General features: G+C 39.0%; 1 protein-coding gene across 1 annotated transcript in view; it reads right to left on the minus strand.

The window, feature by feature from the left end:
- Window positions 1-5,872: 5,872 nt before the first annotated feature.
- LMNB2 (lamin B2) overlaps window positions 5,873-15,445 on the minus strand; it is a 28,552-nt gene continuing 18,979 nt past the window's right edge. The window contains exons 5-12 of the mRNA XM_064396271.1: window positions 14,740-14,910; window positions 11,510-11,635; window positions 11,092-11,312; window positions 10,232-10,523; window positions 9,636-9,743; window positions 8,710-8,829; window positions 7,204-7,305; window positions 5,873-6,100 (exon numbers count right to left, since the gene is read on the minus strand). Of these exons, the coding sequence (XP_064252341.1) occupies window positions 6,059-6,100; window positions 7,204-7,305; window positions 8,710-8,829; window positions 9,636-9,743; window positions 10,232-10,523; window positions 11,092-11,312; window positions 11,510-11,635; window positions 14,740-14,910 (1,182 nt within the window). The 3' untranslated portion in view covers window positions 5,873-6,058. The remainder of the gene's footprint in view (window positions 6,101-7,203; window positions 7,306-8,709; window positions 8,830-9,635; window positions 9,744-10,231; window positions 10,524-11,091; window positions 11,313-11,509; window positions 11,636-14,739; window positions 14,911-15,445) is intronic.

Genomic DNA, 15,445 nt, shown 5'->3' on the forward strand with positions numbered 1-15,445 from the left:
GAGAAACTCCCCTTTGGGTTCTCTGGAATTCATCCTTCTGTTCTTCGAGTCTTTCCTCTGCCTTACGTGACTCGGGTGAGAGGCCCATGCCCTTAAAGTCAGCTTCATTACACTTCCCTCCATTAAGTAAAAATACTGTGGGACGAAGTGGAAGCAAATGGGAGAGGACCACGCTACGGAGCTCTTTTTTCATGGGTGAGATGTGATGTGCAGGTAGGAGATGGCATGAGAGGAGGGCATTGAGTACCACAGCAGAGCTGAAGCCAAAACTGTGCTCATCTCCAGTAGCCCGAGCCCACACTCAGATTGCAATACTCGGAGTATTTCAAACCATACCATTCTGTCTTTGGATCTGCCCACTTCAAACAGAAGGCATTCCTACCACGCTGCAAGAAGCATAATCAGCTAGTGCTAACGATGGGGCAGACACCTAAGGCACAAGTTTTAAATGAATTTAAAATGCAATTTTTAAATGCATTTACCAGCCTGGCTCAGCTTCCAGCCCACTTTCGAGTCTGTACTCAAAAGTGGGCTGGAAGCTGAGAGCCAGGTTGGCAAATGCATCAGCTCTCGGCAATGCTTCTATCCATCCCTAAGAATCCATCCCTGCCAGCGATCGGTTTCTGCTCTCATTCTTATTTAGTGTCAAGGTTAAATCAAAAAATCCCTTCAGTGCAGCGGTGATGAGAAAGAAGGGAAGGTTAATCTGCTCCAGCTGCAGGTATTCTTCCCCCTGCTTTTGTTGGTACTGATCACAGAGGACAGCAGGTTCCACCAGCACTCCGTCAGGTTTAAGGAAAGTGTTCCTTGATACAGCCCAGGATCCCTGCTGGGACACAATTCAGCTGACCAATGTTGGGAGCACAGACAGCAGCTCTTTGTGTCCTCTCTCCACACTTAGAGGCCTCCTGGATGAATCATCTCAAATAGCTCACATTACTTGTGTGCTGGGCAATAGACAGAAGGAAACCAATAAAATGCAAAACATTTATTCGAGTGTGTTGTACAAAAAGTTTCCAGTCATAAAATGTATATTACAAATCATTGAAAAAGACAAGACATTTGGCATGCATATTCTAAAAAGAAAAAAAACAAACCACTTTGAAATGGTAAAGTCTAGGTCATGATGTAGTTTTTCTAAGTTTCAAGTGAACAATTTCATTGTTTTGTCTTTGTGTTTCTTTTAACAGCCTTTTTCATAATTCCCCATTTAAAAAACTTGAACCTTCCAAAAACTCATCTGCAGCAGCTGACTGGAGGTGGTTACTACAGTGCCCTCAAGCCAGACCTGTCTAAATCAAAATTTTGTTTAAAAAATTTTAAAAATAAAAATTCAAGTCACAAGGCATCACTGCTATGAAAATAAGATATCAACTGTATTTTGTGCCCAAATGGAAAGCATTTTGGCTTAAACTTGCTCAAAATAGATTATTGCTTGTAATTTTAGTGTAATGATCTGGGTAGCTGAATATATAGTAACTGCCTTACCAAGATGGACTTGTCACTTCAGTAACAGCTAACTAGAAAATCTGTTCAATAAACAACATCTTTTCTGGAACTCCAAGTCAATTCACTACTTGTGCTACTCTGAATGGAATCATCAGAATGATGATTCTTTGCATCTTTTTCACTCTAGACCTTAGCATTTCAAGAAAAGAATTATGTTTACAAATAATAATTGCATGTAAATATGGTCTTGTATTAAAAAAAAAAACAACAAACACCTTTAAATAATTTTAAACTGGTTTAAAGCTAAGCATATTGAAGGGCAAATAAAAATTCTGTTTCCCAGGCCTATATAATGAGAAAACAATCTCTCCAATATAATTTGTCCTGACATTCAGCTAAAACAGTGCTTTAAAAAATGCAATCACTATCTCACCTTCCGCTCACTGGTTCACAAGGCTTTGCTTGCACAGTTTGGACCCAACAGTGTCAATAAAATGCAGGATCAAATATGGATGTGCCTTTGTTTAGTGATAAGACTTTCAAAAGAAGATACAGAAAGAAGAGCTAGAATGGTTTAACAGTGAATACATGACAGAAATGGCTACAAGAAATCTAGAACATACAGCATGCATGTTTTCCTGCAGCATCAAAACCTTTCTGATGTGCATAAAGGTAAGAGATTCTCCAAGGTCCTGGGGTGTAGAGAGGATTTTTACAGGTCTCTTCTAACCTGCAACCTCTGTTAAGGTTGCAGTTAAAGGGCCTTTATACAGGATGAGCATAAAAAAGAAAAAGGGTGTATAAAACCCAATAAGATCCCTGAACTGAACATGAAGTGTCCCATTGCTCAAGGACAGACACCACACAGTGATCTCCTTGTCTACAATTCCCACACTACTGCCAGCTTGCACACATACTCAGCTGGCTTTTACATCACAGGAATACCATCTAATGGTAACACAGAGCTGAGGATAAGTAGGCAACATCTCAGTGCAAATGATGGGCTCTGTTAGAGCCAAGCTGGAGCCCCATGTAGGCATAAAGAGACCTGCTGTGAAACAGAGCTGTGAAGCAACAAATGGAACAGGAAATACACCTGTGGGGCAGCAAAGGAACCACGGGAAATATGGATGTGCAGGAACAAGGGAATCCCAGCCACTCCACTCCTTGAAGTATGTCACTGCAATGCAACAGTTAAAGGAACAAATGCAGAAGCAAGGGAGAAAAAATGGCATGAAATGCCAGGGACTCTGAGAAGGTACTCCAGAAGGTATCACATTCCTGACAGGTCTGCAGATGGATTGGACTTGTTCTGAGACAAGCGTTTTCATGTGGCATGAGCTTAGGAGGAAGCAGGATGTGCTTGTTGTATTTTATATGATATTTTATTATGAGCTACACAACAGGAAATAGTAAATAGGAAAACCTATTTACTATTGCATTCAGAATAAGGTTATATTTCTGGATTAAGAACATCCATATGGATAGTTATGCTCAAGTAACTACTCTGATAAAAGCTTAATTTCCCTTATCAGTGATATCTTAAAATATTTTTTCTCCAGACAAGTCAAATTTATTTTTCCCTCAAGCTTTATGCCAGGTACCAGCACTGAAGTAGAACTGCTGTCCACGCTTCTAATTTCGTCAAGACTGGTTCATATACAGGATCAAAGAGAAAAAGGGGACAAAGAGATGCTGGATTTTATTTGAACAAAAAAAAATTAAATATCCTGAAAATGGAAAAAAAATGTTGGAAAGATAGAAAAAAAAAAAAAGAAAGAATGCTTTTTGGGTTGGTAAAGCCACAAAACTGCCTCCAGTCTGGCTGGAACAGCGCCATTAGACTGAAGCTCAGTATCAAAAGCAAGAGGCCGGGATGGTGTCTGGAGAAGGCAACACAAAAACCAAAGTACATGGTATACAGTAGTTCTTCTGTGGCTTGTAATTTACAGCCAGAAGTTATTTATCATATTTGTAGTAGCCTATTAAAAAGCACTGTGGTAACAGAATCATCCACATTCAGACTTGGCTTTTCCCACAGTGTCAATCACAGGTTTATTTGACCTGTATATACCTAAGCATGGTCCCAAAGAATCAAATAAACTGCTTCCAAAGTTAAATGTCAGAGTTCCAATTCTAAGGACATATTCAGCAGACTGTTACTCAAGGGCACAGTGCTCATTACAAGAAATCTGCAAGCACCAGTTCTTAAGGCTACAAGAAGACATATTCCTCATACAGTAGCTGTTAGGAAAACTATGGCTCAGGTAGCAAGAGGTTTTTCTTCATTTGAGCTGCCTTTCTGAGGCCATTCTTTACAGAAAACAAACAAACCAAAAACCACAGAAAAAAAATGTAAATTAACTACACATTCATTACTTTAGTATTTAAGATCACAAAATAATCTTAAATTTACAGGACAATCTTAAAGGAATAAGCAGTTTGAAAACTGGCCCATGTAAAAAAAAAATAGATCTTTAGGGAAAAAGCAAAAAAGGCCTCAAACACTATGTCAGTATCTTACAGAAGGTGTGGGTCAGAAAAGGGAAATAGTGTCCAGTGGTTGGAAGGTGTGTTGCAAAAATAACTTTACACTGATTGCATTCATTTGCATAACAATGAATTTAGAAAAGGTAATTGTAACAGTATGTCTGAGAAACATAATTTCACTAGATACATCTTACAGAGAGAGAAACATGATTTACTACATATTTAACCTTCTACACGAGCAGAGTGGGAAAATTACATTAGAAAGATGGCCAAGTACATCAATTCAGTTATCTCATCAGCCCAAACAGCCAAATCTTTATCCTGTTTTTTTGTAATGGGTCTTCTAATAATGGATTAAAACATAATTCTAAATGTCTATTAGCTTAACTTCAGCAACCCAGTTATCCCACTCAAGGAGAGAAAAGTAGCATCTTTATTTTTAAATGACAAAATAAATCCTGAAGCTTAAAGCCCCTTTTGTTCCCACCCTGCTTGCATAACAAAGCCATCAATCCGAGCCACAAAACCGACTTTCTAGGTTATATCTGTCAGTCATGATACTGTTCAGAGAACATAATGTCCAAAAGCCACCGAAAACATCCAAACCTTGTCACTTTTCTGATGAGTTTTAACATTTTGAATGACATGATCAGAGTTCAAGAGTGCAGGTAACAACAGGATTCTATGCTGAAATCAAATGGTGTCCAAATTTTGTATCCAAACTACTAAGTTTGTTTTTCAACTAGTAGTTGAAATAACATCTGCATTCTTTGGAGCAGTCAAGTATTTTTCCTCATGCTTAAAGATGAACACTAACTCTTATGGGACTCAGTTATCTCCAGAGAAATGCAGCGGCTGAAACCTTTAGCTAAATGGACACTATCAGATAAAAAATGCATCCTCTTAAAATAAAAATCACCTGCTACCCATACAACGCATTTTTTATAAAAAACATTATTCTCCCTTCACTCCTTATTAGACTTTGCCTTGAGCACTTGAACACTGCGTAGCTTGTATCCTTAACAGAGGCAGTTCCTTTGAACTGTTTAAAAGTCATTCAACTATTTCTGCTCTATTTTGCAAATATTGCTCCCTGGGATACCCGACAATGCTCTTTTGAACCTAACAGAAGTATGAACAAGCTATTTCTAGCTCTGATTAAAAAGGTCAACATTTATACTGAATAACCTTTAAAATCCCCAATATTTATAACTGCCAAAAGTATAAATACGTTTTACTTCTAAAATCTTAATCAAATATTTTTAAAGCTGAGTACGTCAAAAGCATTAAATTATAAATACTGAATATCACAATTTGTGTCCATGATTTAACTTGTGACAATGGCAAAATCCTCTAAAAATCAAACAGTTTGACTTTTGGGTTTGACACATCCAACTTGGGATGGTGTGTATATTCAGGAAGCAAAACCCACCGTTCAACTTCTGAAATTATGACATGGAGCTCAGGTGTGACAGACCCAGATGTTTTACCACTAGGCTGTCAAACCTTGGAGAAAGACACAATGGCCAGGTCCTGAGTCAAAAATGCCAAAAATGAAGCTTCCCCCTAACATTGCAATTGTAGAGCAGCACTTTGAATGAATCTATGGTCTAATTTTCCTAAGATGGGAATTGCTGAGAATACCAGGCAAAATACTAGCTTTTCTACAACTGTTGAGGAAACACTCTGTGAATCTCTCCCAGGGCCCTGTAAATAAACACACTTCATTAAACCTTTTTTCTGGGGGTATTATACTGGTTATATATGTAATTATAGATTTACCGTACACTCAAGGAGTCTCATCTTAGCTAAAAAATCTCTTTCCTGCTTTAGGTTTCTATGTAAGACTTTAAGTTCTGTATGGGGAAAAATATTGTATTCCAATAGAGTGTTTCAACAAAGAGGGAAAAATAAAGAAATCTATTAAAAATCCTGGCAGTTTTGTTCAGTAAAGTTTTTTTGAATTTTTTTATAAAAATGTACCAAGGAGTAAACGTCAAAGAAATCAGGTGATGCATATAAAAATAGTTTTCAGTGGCTCTGGAAGGAAAAAATAGCAAAAATAAAAGGAAATAAATGAAGGGGGAAAAGCGTAAATAATAGTTTCTTTCTTCTTTCTTCACATCACTGAGCATCCTCTAGAGGTTGTTCTGGGATCACCCTAAAATAAGATAGACAGAGTTGAATTCAGTTCTTACCAGCTATTCAGATTGCAAGCCTAGACTCTGCTTATCATCTCATTTGCCAAAAGCACTTTTTTAGTCATTTAGTTACATTAAGGGAACATCACTACATAAGAGGAAGTAGAGTGCATGCCCCGGTCTGCTGCCAGGACTGACATACTGCTCCTCTGATTGGGGTTTTCTGCAACAGGTTGGTTGGTTAGCCTCCATATTTCCAGCAGTGATACAGATGACAAATGAAAGTTGTGATGCCATTAGCTTGAGACCAGCAAGTTCCTCTATTTCAAATGCTGGTTTTGTTTGAGAGTGATCTCTGCTGTATAGCTGCTTTTTTGGGTAAGAAAAATCAGTTGTTTTATACTACAAATACAAAGCTTAATCTTTGGGACCAAAAAAGCTTTGAGAACTCACCTGCAAACCTGCACAGAATGGTTATTTGTGAAAAGACCAACTAATGGCCATTGATCAGAAGAACAAATCCCTTAGGTTTCAAATTTAAAATATTTCTGGTATCACCTATATATCCTTCTCCTTTTTTTGCTCTGTCAACTCCTCGTCACTTATTTCACATTATTAAGTGAAAGGTTGTCAAAACATACAGATGGCATTATTAAGAAAAAAACAAGTTTATTTTAGGAGTAGAAGCTATATACTTTCAGAAAATAAACCAATAAGCTGAAGCTTGCAGCAAGAGAAGCACCCCCATCCCTGGTTTTCAGTGATTATCTGGTAATATCCTGCTTCCAGCAAGAATGCCCCAGCTCTACTGCACAGAGCAGCAGATACTGGGAGGAACACTGCCTGCTAATGCTGAAACTGTGTGATCTGAAGCACAGATGCCCTGAGCTGGCATCAGCCACTGCCTGAGCTGTATGAGGATGGATCCCAGCAGTAATTCCTGACAGCACCGCTCACATTGTCCTCTCTTGGTGCACTGCAATGTTGCAAGCAACCATTGGAAGAAAGGACGAGGAAGCTCAGAGTTGGCAGAAGTTGAAGGGGGATCCCCCCCAGTAAATCTTATGCCTGATTGATCCAACTAATGAGGCATAAGTTAAACATCTGGTCTGCATCTGATTACCTGTTGGTTGAAAAGGTCTTCCTCTCCATATTCGGCTTCATCTTCTTCCTCTTCATTCTCTCGCACAACTACTGATTTAGTAACGCTTCTCACTGCAACTTCCTATACAAAATGACAGATAAGGAGATGGCCAGAAGTCTTTATCTATCTGTTAAGTTTTTGCTATATCATCAATATAATATCCTTATTAAATTTTGGAGAGTTTAAAGCAACTTGGCCTAAATTTAATCACTAGCTATGCAAGCAAACACCCAGCAATATCCTGCAAACCACAACATCATTCTTATTTCTGTGCACTAAAAAGCACGGTAATGTAATTCAGCCACTTGATTTCTTTTCATTACTCTGGGATTTAAGAGGAAGCAGACATGTTTCAGGTGATCATAGTCTATTTTACAGAAGGTCACAGCAGACACAGGTAGGAGCTGTCTGAGATACAGTGTAATGTGAGAAACCAAACTTTCTCAGTATGATTACACAACAAAGAATATTCCCAGTTTCTAAAAATATTCAATGTTAATTGCATATGTCGGTTTTCAGCATAGTTTTACAAGCCAGGCACTAAAGAAAATTCTAAAACCCCAGGAAGCTTCCTTTATTACTAAATTATTTTTAACACTTCTAAACAGTAAGAAATTCTTCTGCCTACTTGCACCATGGAAATCACAGATGAAAATCTCTAATTGTGGAAAAAGTTGCCCTTAACATACTCTCCTAAGCAGGGATACTAAAGGCAACCATGGTGAAAACAGACATGGATTTGAAATTTTTTCAGATACTAGTTTGACCACACAGTTTGAATATGGAGAGTATTAGCTTTCTATTTGTACAAATTACCATCCTCCTACCTCATCCTGCCCACAAAGTTCTTCCAGAAAACTGCCAGCAAGAAAGGCAACACAAAAACTGATACGACTATGGTCTGTTTCCTTTTCCTACTGCTATCAGATTGCTGGCATAATGGTACAGTTATGAGTAACAGCCAAGGCACGATTCTCCCTTGCAAAACATCTGCAGAGATGGTTTTAAAAAAATTAACTGTGGGCAGATGTAGAACAATGCAGAATGCTCAGGAGTCTCTGCCAAATGAGAACTTATGATATGCTTCTAATATGGAAAGGACAATTATCTTCCTACATTAATATTTACACTGCACCTCAGAACATCATAGGGACTATGTAATGGAACTGGAATTGCCAGAAATGCTTCTTTTCTTTGTCTTTTCTGAAATTACATACTCAAATTCCAAACAAATTCTCTACCAGCAAGGTATTCTTCTAAAGTTGGAAAAAAGTGTCTGTGGGCATAATCATAATGATCACAGTTTTCAAAAATATCCCAAATGTCAGAAATATGTACATAAATAATATGTAATTCAGTGTTATAAACTGTCATATTAGAAAACAACAGCGGAGATCTTACAATCAGGATTTTGTCATTGTGTCATGTCACCCCACCCTCAAATTAGGAGTTTGGGAGATAACCCAACCCATGGACACAGCCTACCTCTCCTTCAGAGTTGACGAGGTAAGTGCGGATATTTCCACCAGTGCCCCAGCTGCCTTGATTCTTCCACACGAGAACAGAAGGGGGGCTATGAGATACACCCGCATCTGCACCCCAGATCTAGAGAGAATGACAATCTGTAATTAGCTGGTTATCCATATTTTTCTTTTAAATATACATATCCCCCTAATTCTCCTACTTCTCTCTACATACTAGGTTTCTTTTCTGAATTCCAATGGCAGTTTTACCCTACTTTTAACTACACTATTACTTGCAGTAAGGCATTAAAAAAATCTAATATTGCAGTCATGAATTATTTTCTGAACAAATTTCTCCTACCACTGTCTCAATAACCATACTGTATGGAGCCAAGGCAAAAAGCAGCATGTAGTGCATCAACTTAAATCTTTTATATGTATCTAAACAATTGATACTTAAGTAGAAATAGCTGCAAGTGTTTAAAAGATACATTTGTTTCATCCTAAAAGAACATCTGTTGCAGACTGAAAATAAAATGCAAAATTATTGAAAAGCAGCTGTTCTACAACATTAACTACAGTTAATGCTGAGAATGTCCAGTCTTAACTACAGTCTGGATGAATGCTCTGAACTGTTCCCAATTCTTTAAGAGGTTGAGCAGGATTAGGGTGCTAAACCTGGGCAAAGGTGTTTGGAAACAAACACTTCTTGACTAATCCCCCAAAACACCTTTTTCTTCAACTTTCTATGTGCCCAAAAAAATGGTTTTAAATACTGAAGTACTAATATAGAAAGTAATTTTTTGTTTTGCATTTTTATAACTAAAATCCTCCTCCTCTAGCGTGAGACCCATGAAACCAAATCAGGCTGTACCAGACTTCAAGATTTCCAATTGCCACAGCATCAACAGAAGAATATGTTTTTGACATACTGTAAATACAACTTACTGTAACAGTCTGCCCAGCTCTGAGGACATACTTAGGAGTAAATTTGTAAGCAATTTCGTCTCCATCTCCAATTTGTCTTTTCAGTCTCCAGTTACCCAAAGACTGATCCTAATGGATAGAGTCAGAAAGTTATTCAGAGTGAACCAAATAGAACAAGCAGGCATCAGAATCTACTTCTTTGTTATTAAAATAATGGGGATATAAATTCATTTATATGGTTGTTAGACATTTGCATTCTACCTTGAAAGTATTTGCCTATATCCAGTCAGAGTCTAAAGTGCAAATTCCATAGGGCCATTCACCAAAATTTTAAAAGATAACTATTTCACACAATGAAGTTCTGCTAGACAGCAGTCTGTTTCTGTGAGCAATGTCCCAGCACACATTTACACATTTGGGACAAATTGTATTCTCTTCCTGCAGCATGTTAGCCCACCATTATGCTCAACTTTTCAAAGCCCCCATTAGTTCCTGCAGGATGCTGCACCTTGAGATGCTGTTCCTGCTCTCCACATGGCCGCACCTACTCATGCTGCAAAGCGCTGTGTATCATCTCAATTTAGCTCCTGTTTTCTATGAGTTCTGCTGATGCTCACCTTCTCTGAGTTGTTCTTAAGCTGAACATACTTGCCCTCCAGGTCTATCTCTTCTATGCTGATACTTCCTGTAGCTGAAGCTTGCTGGGACATTTGAAAGCTACTGCTACTGCTGCTGCCACTGATACTTCCAGTGCCGATCCCACTGGTTCCACTGCCGGAAAGCTCCTCTGCTTCAATACGTTTTCTCTTGCCTCGGGAAGAGCGAACAAGTGAAGTGCTGCTGCTGCTGCTGCTGGAGGTAGCCCGAGAGACTGTGACACGGGAGGATGGACTTGGAGAGAGCTTCAACCTTAACACAACCAAGAAAGCATTTTAATTAACTCACCCAGAGAACAACAAAGCTACAATATCCTCAAGTAAGCAGACTTTAATGTGCTCCAAAGCTGACAGAATCCTCACTCTGTATGTCAAAAAGACTGCATACATGAGGAGGAGGGAGCTACCCATCCCTGAGGAATGTTCTGGCAGTATGACCATGTGGCATGGAAAGCAGTGCTACTGAGAGCAACATAGATCCCTTGACCCCTGTCTCCACTACAGCTACTATTGAACACACTATCCTTGGGCCCCACGATTTAAAACCATAGAAGTACAAGCATTTAAGTAAGAAGATGATGTGAAGACCAAGCACAGAAGGATCTATTTCACTGTAATCCAAGACCATTACAAAAACCCAAAATAAGGACAGTGTTCAGTTGAGAACAAGTGTTCCATGCAACAACATTGTGATGTGAAGCCAATATAATTTCAGTGAAAGGTAATCTGGCCATTCCTGTTCAAGTGGTAAAAAAAATAAGGGCAAGAAATGAAAATAACACTTGAGAGTCCTTAGAAAAGAAAGTGGAATCTTTACACACCTTTCCTCTTCTCCTTCCAGGAGTTTTCGGTAAGCACTGATCTCCATGTCCAGTGCTAATTTAACATCAAGTAGTTCTTGGTACTCCGTAAGCTGAAGCTGCATCTGGTCCCTCATGTCTGTCATTTCCCTCTCCTTTGCATCCAGCATCTTCCTAAACTTCTCCCGCTCTCCAGCCATCATTTCCTCCAGTTCCCGAATGCGATCTTCTGCTGCACTGGCCTAGGCACACAGCACAAGAAAAAGCCCACCTGGCATCCATGCAGGTCCACTCAAAAGTTAAAACCCTTCTCCCTCCCAAATGAACATAACAAAGATTTCTCTATGAAAAATTCAGAAAATATGAAGGGTCAGAAATGTTAATATATTCACACAAAACAGCTGTGTGTTTGAGATGAAAGCCAATTTGGCCCCTTTACCTGTTTCTGAAGACCAGAAAGCTGGTAGCTGAGAGCTTCTATCCTCATGCGAGCCTCCTTCAGCTCCTCTCGAGCTGCACCAGCAGCTTTGTCATTTTGGTCAGAGGACAATTTGGCATTCTCCAGCTGGAAAGAAAGTTTTATACAGCTCACTTGTACTGAGTTAGAAATCCTGAAATATCCTTTTGGTAAAAAAGTAGCAACTACTGAATTTTAGAAAAATTTAAATGGTCTGGTAAGTTTAGGATAAGAACTGCAAAACATTAAGGAATGCCCTAAGAACCAAAGGACAATGTATTTCAGGATTTGCTTATGCAGTTAAAAAATGCAGGACTTGCTTATGCTGTTAAAACAAACCCTCTATTAGCCCTTCCATTATACAAGCAACCTTAGTTTCCAAAAAACTGAGCATGTGCTCTGCTTGTTTGTCCTAAGGCAAATCACACTGGGTGACAGCAAAGGCTGCCTACCTAATTCATGTCCTGCTCCAACAGCTCCCTGGATGCCCAGAGACTAACTCAATAAAATATTCCATGGGTATTATGTCTCTGCTGGCTATATGCAACTCAGGGACTTCCTCAGTCAGGGACAGTATTTTACTGCTTACTATCTCTCAGTGGATTTCTCTGGCAGGATTTTGTCACTGCTTTTTGAATTTTTGGGGAAACGAGTTTAGCTCTATATTAAAGAACAATTACTTTGTGTCTTCTCTATCTGGACATTCTCACTGGACATTCACTGACCCTGCTCCTACTGAAAAAATAACAATCACTCCTCATTTACCTTCCCCATGCTATTTATCCCTTTACAGACATCCACTGTATCTTTCACCTCTCTCAACGTATCTCTTCTCCAGGTGAAGTTTTATTTAAAATTTTCTCATGCATGCTTGTTTCTCACTCTAAATTGTCTCTGTCAACTCTGTAGTACCTTTGCAACGAGCAATAAAACTACTCACAGCATTCCAGATGACATCCTGTCCCAGACACAAAACAATGGGTTTGGTTTTATTCTCTTTCCGTTATAGTTGCCAATATATGATTTGGTTTTAATTTTTTGTTAAATTCACCTAGTGAACAAGCTTAATTTCTAGTGGCTAATTTTAACCAAAACAGAGAGAGCAAAACCAGAACTCTTACATGGTAAGCAGAGCTAGAAAAACCATCCTTTGCATGCCTTAGAGCTGGACTTCAACAGTTTTGCCACACCACAGAATCCACTCAAAAACTAAACCAATCTAATTCTAAGAACAGTTACAGGCAGAAGATGTTCTTTAGCCACACAGCACAAAGGTTTATAAAATCAATCTTCACTAGCTCTGCTGTTCACTAGGTTCTGAGCAGCACACACAGAGCCTTCTTTAGGCTACAGATTTTGAAGGAACTTCAACTACACACTCCATTACTTCTTGTAAGGATTAAAATGAAAAAATATTTAAAGTCTGACAACCATTCACTACCTTACAGTCATGCTGGCATAGTGTCAAGTACTTAGGATTGCTATTGCTTATTATCACAGATCATAATGATCTTTCTTAGAAGCCCTTTTTAAGTATTCAAAAGTCACAACAAGGTCTCCCTGGAGAGTTCTCTTGTCCAAGCTGAACACTCCAGCTCTCTCTATAAGAGGTGCTCCAGTCCTCAGGATCACTTTTGTGCCCTCCTTTGGACTTTCTCCAGCCACTCCACATCTGCCCTGTGCAAGAAGTGAGCTTTTACCCAAGACCATCTCATCCTGGAGCTGCTCAGTAGCTAAACCTAGTGATTTGCTTTGACATCATATTCCTCCCCAGCTTTGGCTCTCTAACAGGGACATGTCCCTGTTCAGAAATCACAAAATTAAGTTCACAGCTAAACCCTTTTCCCTCTATATTCCAACTTCATCCATAACAACCACCTTTATGCAGGGAAAAAGCAGCTTAATTTGTTCATTCCTCTGTTCAAAGCATCACTTTTTCATTCTCTAAGTTTGTATATTGCATCCTTTTAAATTTTTTTCTTCTACTAAGCATCTTCTGTCCTGGATCTCCTTCAGACTGTGACAAATCAATCCAAATAGCTCCTTACATGTTCCAGAATTCTGTGAATAATTTCAACCCTGCCAACTGTTGGGAGTTTTAATTTTAATTTTGGGGTTTTAATACCTATTATCTATAGGGTTGCTGCCGTAAGTAGTAATTAATTTGTAGATCAGTATTTCTCAAACCAAATCATCAACTCAAAGAATTCAAAGCGAGTCTCAATGAAGGGTGGGAGAGAACAATGTCAGCAGTACCATCATTCTTCCAGCACAAGAGAACAAGAAGTGGCTGTAACTATTGACAAGTACTTTCAACAGCCAGAATTGCCAGGATGGGGCTCTGAGCAACCTGGTCTAGTTTAAAGACATTCCTGTTCAAGGCAGGGGGCTGGACTAGATGGTTTTTAAAGGTCCCTTCTAGCCCAAACCTCTCTACGATTCTATGATTTTCAAATTCCATACCATGATTTTCATCACCAAAGCTGGTCAAGAAAGGTCTGATATCTTGCCTGAAGTTTCACTGTCACCAAAGGATTCACAGCTGCATCTAGTAATTTTCCAGTCCAGAACTAACTTAGATCATTGAAATGTTGCAAGGCTTAGACATCTTTAAAAGTGAATTGGCATGATTAATAACACTGCAATGGCCACAGTAAGAGCAAAGTGACAATGCACCTTTAGATAAGAAGCCCCTTCCAGTGTGTCTGTATTAGTTTGCAAGCTCACTGCATCCAAGCAGAAGCCCATACTGAGACACACCCACTTCTGAGCTCTCCAATCCCCCCCTCCAGCTTCTTATGCACAATGTATTGCACATATTGCAAGTTTTCCCAAGCCCCTCCATTTGTGAAGAAAAACTGGATCTACTGATGAAAGAAAGGAACCCTTATAGCAAAAGACATTGTCTAATCAGCTACTGTGTGACATCCACTATTCCCACTGTGTCTTCTGCAGAGACCATAAACAGCTCCACATGTTCTCTCACTAACTGACCTCTCTTGGCTAAAGCTAATGCTTGCTATTACCTCTGGCTACAACCTCCCTGGAAATGCACCTGCACACAAGTCCCAGGGAAAGCATTTGAACACTGGAACAAAACTTCCTCAAATTATAGTTACTCGTCTCCTTAAGACCAGTAAAGCCGGTAGAACTGGCTTTTATCCCACAAACTGGGCTTCTAGTCTGACAGTGCTGCAGACAGCAGTTGTTACCTTAGCCTGGTATGTCTGCTCCAGCTCCATCTTATACAGTTTGACTTGTTCGTCATGTTGATTTCGCAGATCTTCCAGAGCCTGAGTCATTTTGGATTCATACTCCTGTTGGCGGCTTGTGTCCACCTCAATCAAACGATGCTCATGTCGTTTTCTTGTTTCCCTTATTTCCTACATACACACAAAAGAAGAGGGACAAATTCCCACACTAAAGTAAACAGTACAATCAGTTACATTCAGACAATTAACTACTGCAGTACTAACCATTTAGCATAATGGAGCTACAGTACTACAGGCATTTAAGCCTGGGAATTGCTGCGTGCAGTAACAAATTCAAGTTACTGTTCTCATTTGTCAGGATGTAATTCTTAAAAGTGATCCAACTTAACACCAGCTTCAAAAATAGCCATATACTGTCTAAGTAAGGGTCTGTTTCACTGCTTTACTACAAACCCTGTCCTTCTCAATATACATCCTGACATTACAATAGCAGTCTACAAGGAATCAGATGAAAACGAACACCATTTGTGAACATTATATATATTAAAAAAATTATAGAGAAAAACTGCATCTTCAAATTTCACTCTTAAGCACATGTGGGTCTCATCTACATTCTATATACCTGATGACCCCTTCTTCTTAGATTTTGATTACAGCATTAATAAAGCAGTAATCCAAGCAATCCTGAAGACATAATTTTTATGAT

This window comes from Passer domesticus, chromosome 21 (assembly GCF_036417665.1).
Source record: "Passer domesticus isolate bPasDom1 chromosome 21, bPasDom1.hap1, whole genome shotgun sequence".
NCBI lineage: Eukaryota > Metazoa > Chordata > Aves > Passeriformes > Passeridae > Passer > Passer domesticus.